The sequence below is a fragment of the Natator depressus genome, chromosome 8 (genome assembly GCF_965152275.1).
Source record: "Natator depressus isolate rNatDep1 chromosome 8, rNatDep2.hap1, whole genome shotgun sequence".
NCBI classification, from domain to species: Eukaryota; Metazoa; Chordata; order Testudines; family Cheloniidae; genus Natator; species Natator depressus.
The window spans coordinates 78,797,316-78,816,824 of record NC_134241.1 but is presented as its reverse complement, the minus strand read 5'-3'; the positions used below and the strand labels follow the sequence as shown (position 1 = coordinate 78,816,824).

The 19,509-nt window shown below is 38.7% G+C and overlaps 1 protein-coding gene across 4 annotated transcripts in view; it reads right to left on the bottom strand.

The window, feature by feature from the left end:
- TTLL7 (tubulin tyrosine ligase like 7) overlaps positions 1-19,509 on the bottom strand; it is a 106,866-nt gene that overhangs the window by 20,704 nt on the left and 66,653 nt on the right. For 3 of the 4 annotated variants that reach the window (XM_074961428.1, XM_074961430.1, XM_074961431.1), the window contains 8 exons: positions 17,215-17,309; positions 16,009-16,156; positions 15,848-15,921; positions 10,090-10,225; positions 9,223-9,309; positions 5,906-6,101; positions 4,604-4,884; positions 354-467 (listed from right to left, as the gene is read on the bottom strand). In XM_074961428.1, the coding sequence (XP_074817529.1) occupies positions 354-467; positions 4,604-4,884; positions 5,906-6,101; positions 9,223-9,309; positions 10,090-10,225; positions 15,848-15,921; positions 16,009-16,156; positions 17,215-17,309 (1,131 nt within the window). The remainder of the gene's footprint in view (positions 1-353; positions 468-4,603; positions 4,885-5,905; positions 6,102-9,222; positions 9,310-10,089; positions 10,226-15,847; positions 15,922-16,008; positions 16,157-17,214; positions 17,310-19,509) is intronic. The other variant, XM_074961429.1, reaches the window with a different exon arrangement.

The window sequence follows — 19,509 nt, the reverse complement described above, 5'->3', positions numbered from 1 at the left end:
TGTGAAACATAACTATTAATTAATTGTAACATTCTTTTTTGCTTACTTAAAAGTTTGAACTTTAACAGGACAAACCTCCACAATTATAAACTTAAGTTACTTAATCTTCCTAATTATAAATGTTTGTCACATTTTAGAAAGTCCTAAGAATGATTTCAGTGTTGTTCTTTTAAGGTCAGGTAGAATGTAGAAATCTGAGCTTTTGGAATCCTTTGATTTATGAATTCCAGGAGCTGAAGGCCATAGGAGCTCATGAATCATTAGATGTACTTTTTATTTTCCCAAGTTCATAGGGACTGAATATAAAACAATAAGTGTCCTGTGATGCATCTTTCTCATTGATAGATACTTACATTTTCTATGATTAATTCTGCCTCTTCATCTGTTTTTCCTGGGAACTTGATCCTCATATCATTGAAAATGAACAGTGTCTCTCTTGTCAATGCCTCTTCTTGCTCTTTTGTTCTCTATTGAAGCAAAGACTCATTCAAAAATGGATATGGATTTGATTTAGTAAAGAATTAGTGATTTCATGTGTATCTTTTATGTGAAAGATATTTCCATGGTAAAAAAATATTTATTCCCAAACAGAGGAAAATAAATAGATTTTTAAAAAATAATTTAAAAACAGCATATGTACATAATACATACACTGTATGTGTACATTAACATATAAGTACTGACTAGAACTTGTAAAACACTGCAAGAGAAGTGAAGTCTGAAGGTACATTTGTTTCAGACAGATGAGAAAAATCTGCTATAGATTTATGATATACCCCATTTAAAATATGCAGTTGAAACACAACAAACTTAAATTTAATGACTATTTTATGAGCAAAGAGGATTCTCTATGCAGCCACTAACAAACAACTCACAGAACTCTACCACTGCACCTCCAACGTAAACTGAGACATCCATTGCTATCCAGTCCTGCATCTCAATTTAGCACAAGTTGCCAATCATATGAAATCATACCAAACTTCCATGCACAGGTTCAGTAAATGAAAGGGTGAAATCCTGCTAAAGTCATAGAATCATAGAATATCAGGGTTGGAAGGGACCTCAGGAGGTCATCTAGTCCAACCCCCTGCTCAAAGCAGGGCCAATCCCCAACTAAATCAACCCAGCCAGGGCTTTGTCAAGCCTGACCTTAAAAACTTCTAAGGAAGGAGATTCTACCACCTCCCTAGGTAACGCATTCCAGTGTTTCACCACCCTCCTAGTGAAAAAGTTTTTCCTAATATCCAACCTAAACCTCCCCCACTGCAACTTGAGACCATTACTCCTTGTCCTGTCATCTTCTACCACTGAGAATAGTTTAGAACCATCCTCTTTGGAACCACCTCTCAGGTAGTTGAAAGCAGCTATCAAATCCCCCCTCATTCTTCTCTTCTGCAGACTAAACAATCCCAGTTCCCTCAGCCTCTCCTCATAAGTCATGTATTCCAGACCCCTAATCATTTTTGTTGCCCTTCGCTGGACTCTCTCCAATTTATCCACGTCCTTCTTGTAGTGTGGGGCCCAAAACTGGACACAGTACTCCAGATGAGGCCTCACCAATGTCGAATAGAGGGGAACGATCACGTCCCTCAATCTGCTGGCTATGCCCCTACTTATACATCCCAAAATGCCATTGGCCTTCTTGGCAACAAGGGCACACTGTTGACCCATATCCAGCTTCTCGTCCACTGTCACCCCTAGGTCCTTTTCCGCAGAACTGCTGCCTAGTCATTCGGTCCCTAGTCTGTAGCGGTGCATTGGATTCTTCCGTCCTATGTGCAGGACCCTGCACTTATCCTTGTCAATAAAAGTGTTGCCATTGACTTCATGGGGCCAGGATTTCAATCTCAAGTTATGAATGTTTTTGATCAATATTGAGATGAGCTTGTGTGACAGATGGTTAAGATTGTCTATGATGTTCTAGTTCCCTCAGGATGGTGCTATGGGGGCAGAATTAAGGTTGTTTGTGATGACAGATTAGATTAGATTATAACTCCACTTTTGCATACTTCAGAATGTCTGGAGGCTTGGGATGGGGCTTGATTTTATATTTGTTAAAAGTTGAACATTAACTTAGCATTTACAGCCTTTCTAACATCTGTGGATTTTGGGAGAAGTACAGCCCTTAGTCTCTTGAGGGCTTGTTTTGGCCGAATTAAGTCATAGCTACTTTAAATCTTAACAAAATAATGTTGCCACATAATATATAATAATTTGGCTCTTAAATAAAGAGGCATCTAATGCCTCTTGTTTATTTCTATTTATAATTCTGAGTTTGTAGCTCAAGTATAGGTTGTTTTTTCCATATTTAGGTTCCATATCTTTATGTATTTGGTTTTTAAATCAATCTAATTAATGGTAATACAAGACACTAAAAACATACTTTCTTCTCACTACTCAGAGGGCTGATAAACATACACTTTCCAAATAATTTATTTTGAGCATGCTAAAAAGTTATGGATTATCCATTTTAATTTTTACTCTATCAGCAATATACAGTATATTATGCTTGGTTGCAAAAACAATCATACAGTACTGTGCATGGAACTCAGTCCATAAACTTATCATTAAATCTTTCCCACTGCTATTCTATAAGTAACTTTATTTGCATTATTTTAAGGAATACGACCCCAGTTTTGTCACAGAAACAAGGATATTCTGTAATACAAGATCTCTGCCAGTAGTTGAAGCTTTCTCAATGAAAAAGTAAATCTGGTTTCTTACTTATGTTTATTTAAGTGAGTAGCTCATTTTCAGTGGCACACTGTGACAGACTCATTTTAATGTCTCAGTAATTTGTATTTGATATAGATCAGAATTAATGTGAAGAGAGAAGTCCATACTAGCCCTGTATCAATAAATTCTCAGGGTATGTCTTCATGATAAAAAGGAGCTTTTTTAACCTTGAGTTAGCTAACGTGAAGGGAAACATCCTTAACACTGTCTGTAGACACAGGTTAATATCTTCATAATCCTGTTGGCGGAATTTAAAGTTGTTAAACTGTATGTACAAAAGATGGTCAGGGATGTTTTACATCACATCAACTAACTCAGTTTAAAAAAGAACCTTTTTTCATCTTCAAGACAGAGCCTCAGAGGCAGCAGATAATGAGCTTTTTGCCACATTAAAAATTTTGGTTAGGGTGAGTAAAAGTTAGAAAGGTTAATAAGCATCCCAAAATAATTTCTCACAACAGATATTCCTCTGATGGGGAGAGGGATTGCATATGTGGACTGAAAGTGCCCATTTTAATTGACCTATCTCCAAAGGATTATTTGAGGGTGATAAGATATAAAGGGGACTGGCAAACAGGAATTGAAATGGTTTAGCTACAGCATTTAACATATTCCTGAATTAATTTTGGGACAGATCCCAGGGAACACCACTTTGGCATAAGTGGGGCATGAGGAACATCACAGAAACCTGTAAAGGATAATGGAACTATGAAAGGGGAAACCAAAGAGGATGATCTCAGATAGGCTGGACAGAGAGGGGAGAAATCCAACTCTAGAACTGTAAGGCAGTTACTACACTGCAGCTAACCACAAAAAAACCAATGAACCTACCTATCTTAATTCTTGTCACGTGTAAAACTAGATATGTGGTGAAAACTCTTTTAATCTGATCTTCCGTTTATTCTTAAATACATCTTGTTTTTAATTAGGCCACTTGGGCTTTAAGGCTTGTCTACCTTAGGGATGCATTTCAAATGGGAGAAAAGCTTTGTCTTCATTTGGGGGAAAATGTGTGTTTTTACTCTGAGACAGCTAATTGAAATTAGTTATCTCAATGTAAAATCCTAACAGAGACAAGGTCCTGTAGTTTTTAACTTTATATAGCTGGCTGAGCTAAATCCCAGGAGTGGATGGTATAGATTTTACCTCAGCTAGCTACATCGAGTTCAAAACTAGCTTTACCTTGTCAACTAGGTTTCTACACGAAAATAGGTTTCTCAATGTATACACATACCTCTTGTTGCAGGGAAGATATAGCCTAAGTCTTACTAATGCAAGCCCTGCTTTACTCTAATGCAACATATCTATACAGGGGATTTATATTGATGTTGAAACACCAGCATAGTTCTGCCAGTGTAAAAATCCTTAGGCAGATAAGCCTTTATATTGTTTGGGAAATCAATAATTCCCAAATCATTCACACAGACTGTCCTGGAGAAGAGAAAAACCTTCCATCTTTTAGACATGGTGCAGGAAGGGTGTTTGAAACTCAAGATTCTCAGTCACAAGGGCACAGACTAAGAAGTCCTTTCCCATAAGTTGTGGTGTTTGCAGGGCTGCAATCTAATGGATGCACTGGAAACATGAAAGAATCACTGCAAGAGCTAATTTTAAGGAGGATAAAGGTGTAGCAGTCCAATACTCCTGAGATTCTATTAAAACATAAGCTATTTCAGTACCTCAGGATCTCTGACATTATATCAAGAAAACAAGTAATGTAGAAGGAAAACTACTATTAGACACCAAGATGACAGCGGTACTGTGTTGAAAGAAATTCAAAATCTTATTGAAGCAGTAGTACACAAAGCAATACTGCAATACATGTTTTAGATAAATAAAACACATGGTGATGTTTTTAACAACTTACCCCTGAAGAATGTACTGTGCCCAGACTAGCAGCATTACACATTCTGACTGAAGATGAATTACGAGTTAAAGAATGGGACCTATTCATTGACGACGGACGTGGCATTTGCACTGCAGGTTTGGCTGAAAAGGGACGCTGCTCAGCTGCTTGTGACTGTATAGCGAAGATTGATATTGAACGGGGACAGCTTACAGAACGCCTTATAGGACCTGTGGATGATGTGGAGGGTGAATATGATGGAGTTTTTATATTTTTAATTAAAGGTTTCCAGTGTAATCTGCCTGAAGACAAAGACAATGCAGGATATAATTACTTTCCATCCATTTACTCTACGTTCCTCTGTCATTACTGACTAGAGAATAGGTCTATTGGAAATCATACGGCTCTCCAGTAATAAATGCTTTATGCAACCCATAAAAGTACCCATTCCTGTCCCCAAATCAGCCTTCCTCAGTTAGGCTCAAATCCTCTCCCATGTACAAATAAATTTGTCGAAGGGTGCATGCATCTTGTGGTTCAGTAAGATGGAATGTGGACTTCCTCTATGTGGGCAGAGAATTAGGGGGGAAGGGAGTAGGGACTTTGGCTTTTCTGGACAGCAGAACTACACTGATCCTCTACATTTTAGGCCTTCTGCAGCCTATAATAAAAATGAGATTCTGTTACAAAACAATTTTTGGCAGCAGTACCATATGCAAACATAACTACATAGCTCTATGATGACAACTTCAATGCAATACTTCTAAACTGCAAACTACAAAAACACAAATAATATATTGTACAAACCATGTCAGCACTTTAATATTCAATCTTACACTGTTTAGTTATTGTTCTACTTATTTACCTGGAGAGTGACCCAGTGATCTGTAAATCTTACCTTCTGCACTTCCCTAGATCGTTTTTTTTATTTCCCAACAAAATCATGTTCAACAGAAATTAAAAACAACAACAACAAAGAATAAATTTGATTGGCAACTTTGCCAGAAGTAATGAAAACAAAGAGAAGCATACACAACACATCCAATGGTAGCTAATGTTCATCCTTTTCTTTAATAAGTAGTAACCTGGCAGCAAGTCCTGCGTAGGTTATTTTGATACAGCTCTTCTATCAAGCGGGAACTGAGTTTTAAAGAAGAAGAATCAAACAAGCTAATTTGTGACTCCAGGTGGTCTAGTGTCAAGGTACAGTCGGTCAATTTTCAGGAATAAAACTTTGTCACTGTTAAGTTCTGCAGCACAGAAGTATCCTATATGATTTTTTGTGCACATTAGATTTAAACAAAATTATGATCATTCACTTACTGGATCGCTCTAATAATTTATACTTGTTTTCTTCAAGCTCATATGACTCTTTCATCTCTTTTTTCTCATTGTGGTCTTCCATTTCAGTTTCCTCCTCCCATTCTGATGTGTTGCTGCTGCTGTCACAGCTACTCTCACTACTGTAGTTCCTCTGTTTTTTTAAGGTCTGTGAACTTTCTGGCATAGAAGACAGGGGCTAATATAAAAAAATAAAATGTATAGTAAATTCCTCCGTTGCCCAAAAGGAGCATACTTAGGCCTTTATTTAGGAAAGCACATAAGCAAATGCTTTAGGTTTTACTGAAGTAAACTTGAAGTATGTGCTTTCCGGAACTGGGGACTTAATGCTCTTTCTCTCTCTCACTCACTGATGGCAGGGATGTGTGTTATGGTAATTGCTTTATTATTTCCCACAATACCACAGTATGTTATGAAAGGATTTTTAATTGTACAGTTCACACATCTAATTTCTATAAGGTGATATAAGTCAATGATGTAATACCATTTTTTATAGATTTTAGTCACTACATATGTTTATAATAGCTGGAGCTAAACCTTACCAAGGACAGTAACATGCAGACAATAAGCACAGCAGACAACTCTGGTCAATACAGTTTTGAAAGAGAAAATAAAAATAAATGGTGCAGAAGACAGAAGCAGAGAGAAGAGAGCATGCTCTGCTAGGTATCACTCTGGTGCTCCATATGCACATGGGATCATATACCATTAGATAATTAATCTTGCACCATCATAAAAAAAACTGGGAGATAAGAAAAAAACAGCAGGAGACTGAGAAACAGCTGTAGAAACAGTAAGCACAGGCTGAGAATTCGCCTTCTTCCACCAACCATGAAGCAGACAGAAAGCAGGAAAATCAGTGCTAATAATCCCCTCTGTTATATTTGTCGCCACAAGAAGTCTCGTATTGTTATTTTTTTTCTGGTAATTAACCATTTTCCCAGTTGAACAGCCATATGATGTCTATACGTCTGCTTTCCAATGACTACTAACTGTAAGGCAGATGCTTATACCATATTGTCACCATCTCATCTTCCTATTTGAATATTTGATAGCAAATTAAGTTTATAAAGCAAAAGTTAACATGGTAACAATTTGTTTTGGGGAAGGTCAGAGTCATGCTGGAAAATATTTCAGCATGAATTTAAAATGTTATATGCCTCACTGTGCTCAGATATTATGGTGATGGGCAGCAGTACAAACCTCCTTAGATAGTACTTAGGCAGCATGAACTTTAAAAATAGACACCTCTTTTCAAAGACTTTTCTCCGTAAAGGTAAGGCGAAAAAATTTTAATAGCAACCTGTCAGGCACAGTATGCTTATCTTAATCCAAACCAGCTAAGAGACTGTGGAAGAAGTGTATTGCCATTGTATGGTCTTGGTAATTATTCAAGTTAAATGAAGTATGTTTTGAGGGTAACACTCCCTTGCCACAAGGACCAATTTAGGTGCATTATTGGGTTGGTACTTTTTCAAAAACAGAAAGTACCTTCCCTGGATCAATTAACTAAGAAGAATTTTCAGCAATACAAATAAAAGTTGAAGACAAAAATGTAAAAACAAAAAGGATTTCAAATAAATTGAGAAAAAACACAGATGACAGAAACGCATTTGCACGGAAAGTGATCTCTTATGGATCATTTGGACCTTTTCTGTGCATTGTGGCAAGATTGATTCCAACACCTCTAAATCATCTATGATAAGTGAACAACAGATCTAGTTTTAAAGGCTGCAGTAAATGGGATTTACCGACCTTCCTTGACAACTTATTCCATTGCTTAGTAATTCTATTTATTAGAAAATGTTTCCTAATTGTTAAATCTAAATTGTCCCAATGTAAATCCATTCTGTTTTGTTCCACAGGAAAATGACAATTACTATTCTCCTCTAAAAACCTGTTATTTTGCAGGTTAAAATTTTTTTATTCTTGTGAACACACTGTACAAAGAACAGTACAACATAATGAACATGAGGAAGTAAACCTTCCAGTGTTTGTGAGGCACCTTCTGGAGGCTTTAAAATTATCCACCCCCAGTTAGAAAAAGGAATTGAAATCTTGGGGCTAGAGAGTGTTCTTTGGTGCATGGAACAGAGAGTTAAACCATTGGCTTACAGACTCCCTTTAAGTTTAATGATTTCTTGCAGAAATCCCTTTAATATCAATTGGGTATACACAAATCCTTTTTTAGGTCCCAATCCTGCATACAGATACACCCATATGGACTCTTACTCTTGTATAAGGTTCCACTACAAGATCAGGTCTATAGTTAGCATTGGTTTTGGTCAGGAAGTGCAGTCCCAGATTTGTACATGTTTTGAGCAACAGAAAATGCTGTGAAACTTTTCTATTCCTTTACACGCACACAAATTCAGGTGAATTCAAACACCTAAAATGTGAGCTTTTCTAAACTGAGTTAGAAGGATTGAAGAATCTAGGCAAATAAATAATTTAGGCTTGATAATACAGTAATTAATCTTTGCTGATGGGTGAGAAGATGAATTTAATGCAATGGGCTTCATATGAACTATGTGCACTATCCACAGGAACTACTCTAAAACTAATACACATTTCACTTAAAATCTGATTCTGGATATGAAACATCCTCTGTAGCAGGATGACACTTTTAGCAGTACATCAAGTCACACACACATATCATAATCATAATTAATACTTTGAACTTCCAGAGTGCCTTTCATCCCATGACCTCAAAGTTCTTTAAAGACATTAATAAATTAAGGCTCACAACACCCCTTTGAGATAGGCGAAGGATATAAAGCAGTGATGGGCAACCTGTGGCCTGAACACGGCCCATCACGGTAATCCACTGGTGGGCCGCCAGACGGTTTGTTTACACTTGCACGGCCACCCGCAGCTCCCAGTGGCCACGGTTCGCCGTTCCCGGCGGCCACGGTTTGCCGTTCCCGGCCAATGGGAGCTGCAGGAAGTGGTGGCCAGCACGTCCCTGGGAATTTAGTTGGGCAGATGGCAATTTTCTGGGCCCAGATCTTCGCCCCTGCTGCAACCCAAAAAAACCTATACAAGGGAGCTCTGAGGAAGAAAATTCCTGCAAGAACCCCCACGCATAGCTCCTCCTTTATAATTCTATTTAAAGTCATGGTTTGCCCCCTCACAGATGGGCCAAGGAACTCACCTCCAAATCTCCAAATCAGCTTAAGCTCCACAAGGCTGTAGGGGAAGAATATGCATGTACCTTGTAACCAACCCATCCATTGTTGCCTGCAGCTTGACTAGCCTAATCATCTTTGGCACAAATTAATTAAAAATCAGTCACACACCTTGGGTCCTGGTTGCCTAGTGGATTTTCCCATCAGTTTTTCATCATCTAGTTCACATTGCTCCAGAAGATCCAAAATGTCTTCCTCCTGAAAATGTGAATTAATTAATGCAAAGCGATGTAAATAAAAACGACAACTCAAAACACATCCCACCTTTCCTCCAAGAGTAAAGTGGCAGTTTGGGTTGAGATTTAAAAGTGGTTTTCTGATCAAATAATCACTAAACACTTGTGTGTGCACATACGTGTATTCACATGCTTCCAAAGACTATTTTGATAAAATAATAAAATCTTGATATTAAATTCTTTCCTCTGATGTATGCCACTCCAGTGGAAATCAATGATTTGAACAATGACTTCTAAATCATGATAATTTGGCCATTTCAAATATATCCATTCTTCAAGTGGCTATCTCTAGGAATTTCCCCTGAGGGCCATAAAGATAGTGGAGCTGGCATTATGACAGCTGTTGTCCCATCCAGCTATAGTGGGCATCCCGGAGTAGCCTGGGACCATTACTGGGGGAGAAAGAAGGCAATTATCAGTAGACAGAGTTGTCTTTATGGGGGTTTATGCTAGGGTTTTGTTTGGCCACAGGCCAGGCTGAGGATCAAGAAAATGGAAAAGTGGCTTAAAGCCACTTGTCCTATCTCCACCCTGGGTCTTATGTCCAGTGCAGTTCATCCAGACTCAGGAATTTGGCCAATAAGCTACACGAAGAACAAGAATAAAACTACAGAAAAATTATAAGGTGTTGTTATTAATGACACATGAGCAAAGATGATTCAAACCTGATTCAAAACTTCATGCTGGGTCATGGAATTCCAAGATACATAACTTTAAAGCCAATACTTCTGCACACTAGTACCTTCATTCTTTTCAAAGGGTTATTCAACTCCCGCTGAAGTGAAGCTGCTCTCCCAGCAAGGAACGTCTGGAAAGCAATGGCTAACAAACTCTCATATTTTTCAAGTAACAGCTTATCATCAGGAGGGTAAATTCGCCTACAATTAGAAAAAATGAAATGCAGACAAGTAGAACATAGAGTTGAGCTACTGACCACACAAGGAATACAACTAAAGTAACTAATTCACAAAACTCATGTAGGAGATTTAGTCAGTCTGTAATTACTATTAAATGCATACTGTGAATAAGACTCTCTCACCTAACTTTAGCTCAGTGGACACACACATGCTTTAGCCAGCAATTGGCTGATTTAAAAAAAGAAAGAAAGAAAGAGAGAGAGAGAGAGAGAGAGACAGTGCAGGTTCTTCTACAGAAATATCATGACTGAGTCTTGGAATACTCACTGAAATTTCAACTTCAGATGTGAATGAGGCATGAAACATTAACAAAATGCTGTATTCAGAGGCATGAAATATTTTGTTTTGGAACAAAGCAATACAAAAGGATTGAAAATCTTACTGATTAACTACTACGCTTTTATGGGCATGCTATATATTAAAGCTTAAAGACATACTGCACTAACCCAGTAACCCTTTTAACATAATGGACAGGAACATTCACTATTAGAAAAACATTATCTAACAAAGATGGAGAGTGGCTCCAATCTTCCATTACAGCAGCTATGACCATTATTCTTTACAACTGTGGGTAGGGAGATTATGACAATGCAAAAATAGGACTGAGTGATTTATGTACATTTACAAAGAAACAATTGGCTCTGAAGAGAATCATCCCTAATCTACTTTTCAGGAAAAACTGAAGCATAGCCAGAGACTGTAAAACCTGGTGACTGATTTCTAATCTACATTAAGTGGGCAAATAGATTATAATCAGTCAGCATCATTAACTGGTATATTTCAGTGGGTTTCTAAGGGTATGTCTACACTTCATTGTAAACCCAGGCTCAGATTCAGGTTTGAGCCCAACCCCCTATACTGTCCACACACAAGCCTTTCTGACTTGGGTAAGCAAGTCTAACCATGTGCCTAATAGAGAGATAACTCTTTGAGAGACCCATTTTGGGGGAGGTAGGACTGAGCTGTGTCTGGGTCATTGTTGCTAGGAAGATTAAGCACTCCACATCCAGAAGCTTCTGGAATTGGGTGTGATAGTTTTGGGTCTGCTCCAATAGGTTCCCTGTTGCTGGGGTCAGACTCCAGGAGGGCGAGCAGTCAGGGCAGCTGCTTTGCAGAAGGCCATATGTCCTGTGTGAGTTGGGAAAAGCTGAGCCCAGGAGCAGGAAGCAGGCTGTTGTCCCTAACTCTGAAGCATGTTGCAGCAGGTTAGTGATATTGTTAACCCTCTAACAGGGAAGCCTGGGCAATGCTAATTATAGCAAGGGGAAATTGGGAGGGACAAATAATTTCTTCTATTTTAATTGTATGCTTTGAATGTGGTTTTGATTTAGCCAAACTGTTCTAGTTAAATTGTCTCAACTAGTCTGAGTCACCAACTTTTCTTTAAGTGTAGTAACAGGGAAAGAGACATTTCTATTTTGCTATTCTCAGTTTTGTATTTTCTGGTAATGTGTTTTTTTTTCTTCAAATCTATACACTTAACTGAGTGGTTGGTTAATCAGTTAGCTGACTGGCTAGCAGTGATTTCAGCAGAGGAAGAGTCTGCATGGATTCCAACTGAAGATTCCCACAAGCAAGTGGAGTAAGATGTTTCAGACTCAGCAGATTGTATACATTTGGTGATCAAAGACACTAACTGAGACTTAGGTGAACAAAACCTAAGCTTTTGGGAACTTTCAGGTTCTTCTCACTGTATTTCTGTGGGGACTGAACTGCTCAGATTTTAATTTGTTTTCTTTATTCACATTTAATGTATAAATGTGAAGGTAATGTCTGTGGATTATAAAATAGCCATGTCATGCTGTAAAAATTAGATTATTATTTGTTTTTTTATCATAAGATTTTATAAAGTTTTTTATTTAAATTCATTTCTTATTTCCTTTTGAGACTTAAATGGGGGGAGGAGGCTGACCCTGTGCAATCCTTGCTGAAAATCCTTAGAGACTGAACTCTGGGTCTCCAGCTACTCTTCTAAGGGAGCTGGAAGGTTTTTTTTAGGCACTGGAGAAAGATAACGAAGTGAACTCTAGCCCACCCAAAGGTTACACAAGCACACAGGAGCAGGGTGTAGGTCCAAGGCCCAGTCCCACTGTGGCTCTGGTCCAAACCCTGTCATTTTGAAGTGTGGACGCAGCTCAAGCCATAGACCCAGGTCAGAAGATTTGCATAGTGCAGTGTAGATGCGTTAGCATAGCTGAGAGATTCAGTTCCAGCAACTGTAAACATGGGTTTACAATGCAGTGTGCATGCTCAACCGTAGACTTGGAAACCCCAAGTCCACAAGTGCAGGTTCCACAGTGCAGTGTAGACATACACTAAGTCTTGTGAATTTTGAAAAAGAATCGCTCCCCTTTTGCCTGCTCACAATGTTTGGCTCTTTGAAAAGCTACCTCTTGCAGTGACCTTCACTCAGATGGAGAAGAGTGGTCATGTTCTCGCTAGACTTAATATAATCCAGGTATCTGCCAGAGAAGATTGCTGGAGAGCGACATGTAGCACTCCCTTATCCAGTGGTTGGACAAACGGTCTTTTTTCCCAACTGTATGTGAAAAAAACTTTTGGTTTTCAGTTTTCATAGAATTGCATTAGTCTAGATTCACACACATTGGTTTAAAATAAACATAGTAGCTTTGGTTCAGATATACTTTTGTACATGTAAGCAGGGTCCGAATGAGTTCTCCCCTGATATCTAGTGGTGAACTGTGGAAAAAGACTTCAGAAGGTGATCTCGTTTGCATGGACACACCCACACTGCCTAGGTGCTCAGCATGATCGGATTGCTTGCCCAAATGATCACTTGTGGCTGGTGTCAGAGCCCCAGTCTCCTTGTTATTGGGGCAGGAGTACTAAAGGGTTGTTATCCTTGTTGTGTGAACCGAGGGCAGCAGAACTGTACCTGGCATACCCCAATGGAGGGACTCACACTCAACTGAACAGCACTCGCTAGGCAGGGGACTTGGGTTCCAAAATCCAATGAGTTGATACAGGGTGTGGGCCCTATTTAAGGGTCCTAGACACCATTCGATCCTTCCTCTCTCCATGGTATAATAAAAGAAGTAATTTAGATTCAAGTGAGAGTCTTGTTACACGCTGCAGAGCTGAAATCACCGATACCTAAGTCTACATATTATACCTACTTTCGGACTGTCTCTATTGCAAGACACTGCCCAGTGTGCACCAGCAGTGAGGCTCCACCACTAACAGCTGAAATCACTGAGAGCTGTGTTATAAGGGGGGGGGCAAAAGATGTCTTGGTGAGTGGCCAGTAGCGTGGCTGGCGGAGAGCCAGGGCCAGAGCAGAGCCACGCAGAGGAGCAGCAGTCGGCCGTTGGGGTGATGAGCGAGTGCCCAAGCAGTGGAGCATGTAAGGTGCCTCCTTACCCCCGCCTCCACACTGGGTGGAAAGTGAACTCTGCAGATGAACCTCTGAACTTTGGGGCTGCACTGGCCAAGGACAGCAGCTGTGAGTGGGGTACAGAGAAGGGGTGGACACATTAAAGGGACTTTTGGGTTGCTGGACTTAAGAACCTGAGGGGAAAAGGACACTGCCGAACTTTCTTGGGGGTGGGTCCTTTGCTCATGGTTTGTGTTTATGAACCCTAGTTGCGGTGTTTTCCCAAATTAATGCTGAGTTACTTCCCTCCTTTTATTAAAAGCTTTTGCTACACTCAGACTCTGTGCTTGCGAGAGGGGAAGTATTGCCTCTTAGAGGCACGCAGGGGGTGGTGTGTAATTGTCCCAGGTCACTGGGTGGGGGCTTGAGCCAGTTTTGTGTTGTATTGTTGAAAAGGAACCCCTAGATACTGAACCTGGCCCTTGTTGCTGCTGGCTCCACCTGGCAGAAGGGTTACATACAGTTTTCTATTGCATGCTATGGTGAATATTCAGTGATCTCAAGCCAATGGAAAATTCTCCACTGGTCTAAAACAAATTAAAACCTAGCATAATTCATAACCATTCAGCAGCTATGCTTTGTGCGCGTTACAGACAAGGCTGTGCCAATGGAGAAATTAGGAGCAACCATAGAAGTTCCACAGAGAGCAAGGGAGAATTAGAGAGGGCCAGGGTGCCCTTAGTAGGAACCAGAAGTGCATCAGAGAAGGCAAGGGAAATAGCTAGTAGAAGCGTCCCCACTCTGTCACAAACATTAATTTCACTTTTCTTGAGGGATCTCCAAAGTTTTAAGAGGACTGTAAGGGAGAGTGAGTGAATATAAGGTGTGGAGTCTCATTTTATGAAAAAGGCATCCTGAGCCAGTATGAATCTGTTGGCAAATTTTCTCTCATAAAAAAAAAGAAAGCATTGAGACTATATTCTACTGCCCAGATACTGTCATGCACAAAACCTCAGAAAATTGATTTCTGGAAAATCACTTCTATAATAAATTTGAATTTCACATCAATATCCTCTTCAGTAAAAATTATGGAGTTGGTCCTAAAATCAATGGGAATTATAGTTGCCTAATAGATCCTCTGTACTTCTCAGGATACTGCCATATATTTATACACTGAGAAGATAATAGGCCACATTCTGCTCTCAATTATACAGGTATTATATGACGCCAATAGTGTTACTGTGCATTTGGATCAGTGAAAATGAGGGAAGACTCTGATCCAAAGTGTTTTCTATTTCAGTGCAAGACAAAGGCAGAAGAAAATATGCCTTTCTGACTAATATAAGAGACCATTTGTTCACAAAACAATTACACTCAAAGGTCTAAAACAGGTCTGTCAACTTGCAGACATACAAGTTTCTTGCGGTTCTCATTTAAAACACTCATGTCATCCCATGCAACAATAGTAATGGATTGTTCATCTTTCCATATTGTAAGGCAGCTTTTTTTTTTTAATCTAGATTTTTTCATTAACATTTTAAAACAATAATTTACTTGTATCTTAAAAGTACAGAGTCAGATCCTGGTATCCGACCGAATTATACAGAGTGCACGGTAGCATAATGCTCACCTATGTACTCCCTCAGTCCTGGAGTTGATGTTAAAAACACCCTTTATTTCTTAGGGTGTTACTTACTCATTGTTGTGTACTTAAATTTGTCTTTTCAAATATTAAATCAATACAGTGTGCTTTGTCTAGAACATAACAAAATCAACATACTATTAAGTAATGTGATCTTTGTTTCATTAAAATTGTTGTTTGTTATTTTCAAGGGAAAGATACCTAAAGACATACCGTAGATACGCATCATCATTATCACCCCCTTTCTGCCTACAACTTGCTAGCAATAGGATTATTGCCTGGCTGCAGGAACAGGCCTTTTATCTGCAGCCATGCTTCTACGTGCACTCAACATTTATGTCCAAGTCTTTCAGGTAATTATGTTAGTGCCTATAGACCACATAACTGATGCCTTATAAATGCCAGATGCAAAACACACACCTTGGATTACAAGTTCTATTACCTGGGAAAAAAGACAGCATCTGGTGCACATCAATACTTAAAATACATTCCTGTAAATAATTTTTCTGCAGAGAATCTATCAATGCTTCACATTTCCATTATCCTTAAATAAATCATTCAATTCTGGACTGATTCATCCCACTCAAGCAGTACAGGGCACAGTTACCTGTAGTTCCCCATGTGTCTGTTTTCATGCTCTTCTTTGGAAATCTGTTTACGAACTTGCGCAAGTCTTTCTTTCTAGAAATCAAGTAAGAAAGAATTAAAACTGATTGAGTACGAGCCTTGGGAGGGAAGGAGGAGTAGCTTTGTAAAATTCCTTTATACCAGTTCTTCTCTTCTCCTCTCTAGCGTGTGGCGCTGTTTTTCCCAGTCAGAGGATCCTGGTGACAGTCTTTTCATTGAGCCTTGACCATAAAGTCTCTTTTGAGCCTCAGCTTTTTGTTGGGCTAAGTTTCTCCTTTTATCACTTGTCCTAAAATACAGATTACATTCAGATATGACTCAGTTAATCTGGAAAGTAATATCTTTTCATCAGGATTAGGAGAAGACTGCATTGCATTGTTATAAACATAGCTGAATTCTTAGGTTTTTTTATAATGAAATCTTTTGTTCATATTTATCTGGCACGGTCACAGGATATTGTCCCAACATGCAATCAGGCCTGCACAGGTGTGGAACCCCCCAGTAATTTTAATGGGACTCCATGTAGGCAGACCTCTATAGCTATACAGAATCCCACTAAAATCAATGGGGTACTGCACAGGCATAGGGGTCTGTCCTCCCAGATACAATTCCAGGACAAGGGTCTAATGTATTAACCATTGTGTACAGGTTGTCATTTCATAGCACATTTGAGCTGAGAGATGCTTTGACTGTAAAAGAAAACCTCTGTTTTTTCCTGTCAAACACTTTATGCAATAAATCTTATAGACAAATAGATAAGATGAAAAAATAAATACTGCTTAAGAATGAATTCTTGTAGTATCAGTTTTTATGACTATGATAACTCTGTGCTTTTAAGTGTACTGTACTGACTTTGTGCTACCACCCAATGTGCAACATTGACCTTAACTTAATTATTTTCTATTAGGTTTACAACTGAAAACTGCACCATTTCCTCCACTTTACCCCCACCTCTGTGTTCTGGTGTTAGTAGAAATGGATTGCAATTGTGGAGGCTGCTGCCGTCAGAACAAACTACCGAAGTGACAGTGAACCCATGCCAGCACTTACCATCCACACACTGAGACCCGAGTGAAAATTATTAAAACAAGAATCAGGAATGATAATCAATACTTTTTTTTTTTTTATAACGCACACTAATGAGGAGTAAAGTTAACGTTGACTCACGTACACATAGTAAAACTGGTAAATAAGAAAACTTTGCCATTCACACAATTTAAGACTGGTAACAAATTTTCCATACTGCGCATATCCCATGATTTTCCCACATTCAATAGAAAAAAAAGGGAAGTAAACGTCACACTCCTATAAAGAAAAGTTAGGGTGAGGATTAAAATGCAAGTTTACCTTATATTGAGAAGCTTTAGTGCATTTAGTAGAACACCTTTTTTTACATCATAGTCTATTTTTTGGTCAGTTCCAAAGCTTGGGGCTCGATTAATCTGAAAAATTGAAACAGAAAATATTTCAGTATATGAAATATACACACATTTGTCGTAAAGACTTTATTAAAAATTTACTGACATAAAAATAATTCGATTAATAAAATAAATGTTAGGAAGCTAATGTCATGAAAACTGAAAGAGCGAACATTCAAAATGAAAGTTATCATTATACAGGAGAGATACCATTCAATCAGAATTAAAAGAAAAACCATGAAAAGTCATTAAAAACATGGTGGGAGAAGTCTGGCTACTTTCTTCTTGGGAGGTCTCCCATCCAAGGATTTACCAGGCTGAATCTTTCTTAGATAATCTGATAGACTTGTTTCCTCTGGCAGCACGCAGGCCCAAGAGTTTTTGTTGTTCAGCTCCCTGATAGTACAAACACTTACACACATGGTTAACTTTAAGCATGTTGGTAGTCCATGCTTAAAATCAATCATGTAGATAAATGTTGAAAGAAGAAGTGGAGCATTTAATCTCTGGGCCTCTGGGGGCAAGAACTCAAACCCAACTCTCATACATCATATTACAGAAAACTGTCACTCGACAGGACAGATGCATTTTAAATAAGATTTTATGTATGTAAAATATTTAAAGTAAAACTACATTGATTAGATGTGTTTGGATAAGTTAAAGGTAAACACCAGGTAGTTTTATTAATTTTTCCAATAAGTTATCTATGTACTGCATGCCTAAATACCAGTGAAATTGTAGTTAGATATAGTGTAATTTTTGGGACTTCTGAAATGCTATTTTGGCCCAAATTTTTAAGTCACAACTGCATGCACCCATAGTACATAGAAATAGCCAGAGCCCGTGAGCCCACACACACACGGGATTGCACATGTGCAAATAGGGAACATGGCATGCAGAAGTTCATACTGATTTTTGAAATTGTGGGCCTTCAAAATATCCCTGTATTGTTAACATTTTAGATTACAGCTGCAGCATTAACAGCAGCATTCCTGCAGTGAACGTGAGAAGTAATTACAGCACATTGTACTATTTAGTATCTTATATCCTGTCATTTTACGAGAATAATGTAATACAAGTGAATAATATAGTTACACATGGATATATTAAATATGTTAATATATATTAACAGACATTATTATAAAAAGGATCTATGCTATGCATCTAAGATAGAAAGGAAAATTCAATTACACCGAAAACTAACTCTTGATTTAAATGACCTTTTATTTCTTACAAAGTGGTGATATGGAAGAAAAAGGTTTGCAGCAAGCCTGAACAAACATAACCATGTTAGTTGTGTTTTATGAAGAAGGTGGTTTTGTTATTATAAAAACACAGTGTAAAAAACGCTACAGTAAGATTTCTGTGGGTATGTTTTCACAGCATTTTGGACTGAGACTCCCAGCCCAGGACAAGAGATGTGGGCTAGTGGGGCTCGCACTAGCACTCGAAAAATATCTGTATAGACAGCGCTTAGGGAGGGGGTGGAAAATTGCTTCTTTGACTTTTTCTGACCACTGGATAGATATTCAGAAGCAGTCAACAACCCAAGAAGCCTCCAAAATTAAGAGACACAAGGTCAAAAGTCGAGAGACCAACTACTTGAGAAGTGCACTAGTCAGTTTGAAATGCACTGCTTAAAGTACAGTATCTTAATGCTACTATGAAATGTTGTATGGCGGCGAAACATGGGCGCTGACAAAGATAAAGGAGCAACAACTACTTGTCACAGAGAGGGCGATGGAAAGAAGAATTCTGGGGATTTCTGTCTACCACTGAGTCCCCAATGAAGCAATCAGACAGCAGACTGGAGTATAGGATGTCGTTGTTGAAAGCAGGTACAGTAAAATGCGATGGGCTGGGCATCTAGGCTCACTGACAATCAATGGATTGCTGCTGTCGCAAGTGGTACCCACGAGAACTGAAATGACCACTCGGCCGACTTCCAAAGAGATGGGAAGTTTTTACTGTGAAAAGGCATGGCCGCACATGGAGAAGGAGGGCCAGGATAAGAGACGAATGGAAGAAGTTTTGAGATTGATGAAATCTATATGAGGGCTGAAGGACCGATCACTCTAGGTGATCAAGGTGACTATTAAATTCATTTTAACAAAAAGGAAACTTGTGAGACCTATTTACTGTAGTAAGGTTTTTTTAGTTATAGATACACACACGATGGCTGTGACACAAATAACAGCTAACCAAAAGCAACCGTATGCAGCAT